The 6,106-nt window shown below is 61.8% G+C and overlaps 1 protein-coding gene across 1 annotated transcript; it reads right to left on the reverse strand.

Moving 5' to 3' along the window:
• Positions 1-238: 238 nt before the first annotated feature.
• Positions 239-5,306, reverse strand: LOC310633291 (uncharacterized protein; the record flags this gene model as incomplete). The annotated part of the gene is made up of 4 exons (XM_083350990.1): positions 239-881; positions 4,315-4,673; positions 4,945-5,024; positions 5,261-5,306. The coding sequence occupies 4 exons, from the start codon at positions 5,304-5,306 to the stop codon at positions 239-241; spliced, it is 1,128 nt and encodes a 375-aa protein (XP_083207116.1).
• Between the last annotated feature and the right edge of the window lie 800 nt (positions 5,307-6,106).

Genomic DNA, 6,106 nt, shown 5'->3' on the forward strand with positions numbered 1-6,106 from the left:
CAACAGCCGCAACAAGAAACAAAGGTAGCGTTGGCCGCTACCTGCAGCCAACGCTACTATACCCATACTCCACCCAAACACGCCCCCGCCCTCCCACTCTCTATAACTTCCCCACCCCTCCCCTACAAGGCCTTTCGCCCGTCGCCCAGACAGGTAAGCCCCCTCCCATGTGATGCCGCCACCGTGCTCCTCCCCCTCACCCACTCCGTGCCGCGCCCAACTCCGAACCCGCCTGTCATCATTCACGCCCGAAGCCCCCAGCCACCCGGTCACCGCAGCGGGGAGGGACCCATCCCCTAATGGCATCGCCCCACAGTCCTGCGCAGGCATGGCGTCGGCCAGAGGAGACAGCTGCAACGGCGGGGTCTCTGCCGCAGTCCGCCGCGAGGCCGAAGCTCTCGAAGCCTCCCAGGCCGCTGAGACGCTGTGCCGGGCCGGACCTCCACCGGGCAAGCCGCAGGCCGGGGAACCTTGCGCAGACGCGCCGCCGGGCGAGGACAGCAGCCGCGGCGCGTCCGGAGGCGGCAGAAGTGGCGGCGCGAGCCCCGGAGCCTTCCGAGCCGGGGAGCCATGTGACAACGTGCCGCCGGGCGAGGTGAGTAGCCGCGGCGCGTCCGGAGGCGGCAGAACAGGCGGCGCGGGTCTCGGAGTCCTCCGAGCCAGGGAGCCATGTGGCGACGCGCCGCCGGGCGAGGTTGGCAGCCGCGGCGCGTCCGGAGGCGGCAGAAGAGGCAGCGCGGGTCCCTGAGCCTTCCGAGCCGCCATGGAGCCGGGTGAGGTCGGTGGGAGGAAGGCAGGGTGTGCCGGGGGGGTGGAGGGGCCCCCCTTCGAGTGTCGGGCTTCCGAGGCCCGACATGCTGCCCCCTCTACCAGGGGCCCACCTGGAATGCAAGGAGAGAGAGGTGAGCAGTCCGTAACATGATCAGTAGTTCCCCCCTGGGTCCCCCCCGGCTTCCCCGGGTGTTTCCGGTGGAACGCGCGGAGAAGGCGTGGTGCACACACATCCCCATCCCATACCCAGGTGGCCTCCTCCATGGGGTACCCCTTCCAGAGCACCAAATATTGCACCCGCCCCCTCCGTTTCCGGGAGTCCAGGATCTCCTGTACCTCATAGTGGTTACCGTGTACAGGCCCTGGGCCGCCCTCTCCCACCGCCACCGAGGCGGTTGTAGCAGGCTTCAGCAGACTACTGTGGAAGACGGGGTGTATCTTTCCAAGTAGGGGGGGTAACCGAAGTCTGACGGTGACGGGATTTACTACCTGTATAACCCGAAAGGGTCCGAGATATTTGGGCCCTAGTTTTCTACATGGCACCTGTAGCCGCAGGTATTTTGTGGAGAGGTAGACAAGATCACCTACTTTAGGAGGTGCAAATGGTCGTCTCTTCCTGTCTGCCTGCTCTTTATATGACCCTGCAGCTCACTCTAACGCCTTCTTAGCTATCCCCCACACCTCCTCCAACTGGTGCATCCACTCCCCAGGTGTGCAGGATGCCGGGGGCCCCTGGTCGCACCCCGCGATAGGAACGAACTCGTAACCAGAGACCACTTTAAAGGGGGAGAACCCGGTACTGCTATGCACAGCGTTGTTGTAGGCTACTTCCGCGAAGGATAGCAGGTCCACCCAGTCAGACTGTTGGAATGACACATAACAACGCAGGTATCGCTCCACCGCCGCGTTCGCACGTTCCGCAGCTCCATTTGTGCTTGGGTGGTACGCCGAGCTCAGGCCCTGTGTTGCTCCGACATAACGCACAAAATCCCGCCAGAACCGGGCCGTGAACTGTACCCCACGGTCGGAGATGATACGTCGTGGCACCCCGTGGAGACGATAAATATGTTGGACAAACAGCCAGGCCAGCCGACGGGCTGAAGGCAATCCCTTGCAGGGGATAAAGTGGGCTTGTTTCGAGAACAAGTCTACTACTGTCCACAAGACGTTATATCCCCTGCTTTCCGGTAGCTCGACCACAAAGTCCATGGCAATGTCCTGCCAAGGCCGTACGGGGTCTGCCACCTGTTGCAGAAGGCCTGCCGGTTTATTAGTAGAGGGCTTAGTGGTTGCGCAAATGCGGCACTTCTGCACGTAGCTCTCAATGTCTCGCCTCATGGTTGGCCACCAGAACTGGCGGCGGGCCAGATGCAGGGTTTTTACGAACCCGTAATGACCTGCCTGCCTGGCATCATGGCATTGATAGAGCGCTTGTTCCCGTGCCGCCGCAGGCACATACAGCCTGACCCCATGCCAAGCTAAGCCGTCCCGCAATGAGAGGGTGTCGGGGTGCGCCTGCATCCATTCATCAGTCGCCAATGCTCCCTTACAGGTTCGCAGGAAACCGTCTCTCACGGCGTTGACCCTGTGCTCCGCCTTCTCCACCGGGCGGGGCGGCGGTACCAGTGCCTGTACTACCTCCTCTTTCTGACAATCGTATTGTGGTAGCTGAGACAAGGCGTCCGCCAGGAAATTTCTACCCCCGGGCACATACTTGAGACGGAACCGGAAGCGCTGAAAGTACTGGGCCCACCGTACGTGTTTCGGGGACAGACGGCGGGGTGTTTGCAGGGCTTCCAGGTTTTTATGGTCCGTCCAAACCTCGAACTCCTGGCTAGCCCCCTCCAGAAGGTGTCTCCAAGTCCCCAAGGCCCAGCGGACCGCGTAGGCCTCTTTCTCCCAGATAGCCCAAGCCCTCTCCGCGGTTGTCAGCTTCTTGGAGGCGTAAGCGCAGGGCCGCAGTCCTCCCGTCGCATGCCGGTGCAGAAGGACAGCTCCAACAGCCACGTCGCTTGCATCAGCCTGTACTACGTAGGGCAGGTCAGGGTTCGGGTGTTGCAGGACGGGCTCCTTAGCAAATTGTGCCTTGAGCGCCTCAAAAGCCCGCTGGCATGTAGTGGTCCACGCTAGCTTCTGCCCTGGCCGCGGCAATGTTGCCATCTGTTTTGTCCGCAGTAGATCCGTGAGCGGCAGGGCAATGGAAGCAAAATGTGGAATAAATTGACAATAAAAGTTAGCGAAGCCGAGGAAGCTCTGCAGCTGTTTCCGGGTCCGTGGGGCCTGCCACTGTTGGATAGCCTCCACCTTCCCCGGGTCCATCTCCACCCCGTTGGAGGACACCCGATATCCCAAATAGTCCAGCCAGGGCTTGTGAAACTCACATTTAGAGAGCTTCACATATAACCGGGCGTCCCTCAGCTTGGTAAGCACAGTCCGAACTAAGGCGACATGCTCCTCCAGCGTTGACGTATATATGAGGATGTCATCAAGATAGACTAGGACCCCCCGGTACAGATGATCATGCAGGACTTGGTTAATCAACTGCATAAAGACCGCGGGGGCTCCTTGCAGTCCAAACGGCATTACACTGAACTGAAAGCTTCCCAACGGCCAATTGAAAGCCGTCTTCCATTCATCGCCGGCTTTAATCCGGACACGGTAGTACGCCTCCCTGAGGTCTAACTTGGTGAACACCCGGCCCGTAGCCAAATGAGCTAAAAGGTCCTTCACCAGAGGGAGGGGGTACAAGTGCTCTACACATACCGCGTTAACCCCCCGATAATCAACGCACAGTCTTAGGGTCCCATCTTTCTTCTCCCTGAACAGGACAGGGGCCGCCATCTTAGACCGGGCGGGCTGGATGAACCCCCTCCGCAGGTTCTTGTCTATGTATTGGCGAAGCTCCTGCATCTCCCGGGGTGCCATTGCGTACATGCGGGGTTTCGGCAGTTTTGCCCCTGGCTCCAGTTCAATAGCGCAGTCCGTGGGGCGGTGGGGTGGCAAGGCATCACACTCCTTCTCATCGAAGACATCAGCGAGATCGCTGTACTCCCATGGCACCTGTGTCTCAAGCCCAGCTCCCACCCCTGCGGCCCCCTCTGGCCCACCGAGCCCCTCCGGACCCATGAAGGAATGCTTTACAGGAGGCTGGGGCCCTGTCCCGAGACGAAGGTGTCGGCACCCCCCCTCCCACCAAACCGTGGGGCCCCACTTGTCCAACCACGTAAGCCCCAGGATAACCGCCTCCGTCATAGACGGCACCACGACAAACCGGAGAGTCTCCCAGTGTGTACCCAATTCCATTCTCACCGGTGCCGTTACATGCGTAATGGGTGCTCCACACAAAAGGGACCCGTCTACCTGCTGAAACCGGAGAGGTTTGGGGAGCCGCTGAAGGGGGATACCGGCCTCCCTTGCCATCACCAGGCTGATAAGGCAGCGCGTGCTGCCTGTATCAATCAAAGCCTTACACTCCCTCCTCTCACCTGTTCGTGGGCTAATTAATGCCACAAGTAGCACAAAAGGGCTCACCGGAGCGCTTACCATCGGGTCCTCCTCATACTCGTGATCCTCAGATCCATCGGATGTGTCAGTCCGTCCATCCGCCGGGCCCACTGGACGCACCGGTGTCGATGTTCGGGGTGTCTTGTCGGCCACCTGGTACGCTGTTCTGGGGCGTTCTGCAACTCTCCTGGGGGTCGGGACCCGCGCCACCGGAGGGTTGGGCCCTGGCCGTGGCGGAGGTAACGGGCAGTCCACTGCCCGGTGGCCCGGTTGGTCGCATCGGAAGCAGCGGATTGTTGGACGGGGCGCCGGTAGGGGCCCGGTTTGTGTCGCCGCCGGCTCGGGCTTCCGGCTCTCGGTCTTCGGCCCCTCCGGGGCCCTCCAGGCTCCTGGGCCCACTACTGGCCTGCCCCGGGTGTCCTGCAACCCAATATCTAGCTCCACCGCCACCTGGAACCAATCCTGAAGCCGTGCAGGTACCCCCCGCACCACACATGCCCGTCGGAGAGCTCCGTCTAGGCCGGCCCCGAAGTGGTGCACCAGCAAGCGCTCGGGCCATGAGCGCAACCTGCCCGCAACCCTTCGGAACTCGAGCACGTACTCCTCTGCTGGCCGTCCTCGCTGCCTGATGGCTAACACTTCAGCTTCCGCGCGATGTAAGCGGGATACATCCTCGAAGCGGACGCGCAAGGCTTCCAGGAACAGCCCCACGTCCCCGAGTTCACGGGCGTGGTCGCTGTAAAGGTCCGCTGCCCAGGTTGCAGCCTCTCCCTGAAGGCACGCGGTGACCGCCACCACCATCGCCCACTGTGATGTATAGGCCTGGGCATACCCGTCCAGATGGTTAATCACCTGACCTAGGAACATGGCCAGGCGGTCGGGATGCCCATCATAGGTTATGGCGAGCGGTGGGGGTCCCCACACCACACCCGGACCCCAATGCCCTACAGGTGGACGGGTCTGAGCCTGGGACACCCCCACCGACCTGGGTGCCGGACGTCCAGGGCCTCGGTCAGGCGTTGGCCATGCATCACGCCCTCCTTGCGCTCGTGTGGATGGGGCCCGAACGCCACCCTCCCCAGGCACCTTGAACTTCGGGGTGGCCAGTCGGAAATGGGACATTGCTGGCTGACTGGGTGCCCCCCAAGAGACCACTGTCCCGTGTCTTCTTCGGGGCCCATGGCCACCCAGGAACCGCCGTCACGTGCATCAACTTCTCCAAACCTATCGCGCAGCACGTCCATAGTCTGGCTCCCGGGTGCGGTTGAATAGCTGTATTCCTCGCCGTCGTCATTGGTCAGCCGACGCTCCCTCCAACCCAGTGGAGCCCCACCGGGCCGGCCCGTTCATCCTTGCTCGGGCCCCGTGCGGCCCAGGATCGAGCTCAGCCACCACTCCCCCCCCAGGGTCTGGCTACTAGCACCCTGGGACTCCACCACAGGGTCTGCTGGTGGCACTTCCCGCACTTTAGGCCGCACCGCAGGCTGGGCGTCCTCCACGTCCCTCTCCGCAGGGGATGTCGCCTCCGCCCCGGCCACGCCAGCCTCCTCCGATCCAGTCTCCAAAACGGCCCCTTGCAAACCCTCTGCCATGGCACACAAACGGAACACAGCAGAAAGGCAGTAAGGCCGCGGTGCTAAGGCAACGCTGGCTTTCTGTCAAAACTCGTCCTGCAACAAGCAGGGCAGATGCCGAACACAGGAACGAGAGACTTCCGCTGCGGTCTAGAAGCACTTTATTCTTCAGGGCAACAGCCGCAACAAGAAACAAAGCCAGTGTTGGCCGCTACCTGCAGCCAACGCTACTATACCCATACTCCACCCAAACACGC

Source organism: Vipera ursinii, assembly GCF_947247035.1.
Source record: "Vipera ursinii genome assembly, chromosome: 2".
Taxonomy (NCBI): domain Eukaryota; kingdom Metazoa; phylum Chordata; class Lepidosauria; order Squamata; family Viperidae; genus Vipera; species Vipera ursinii.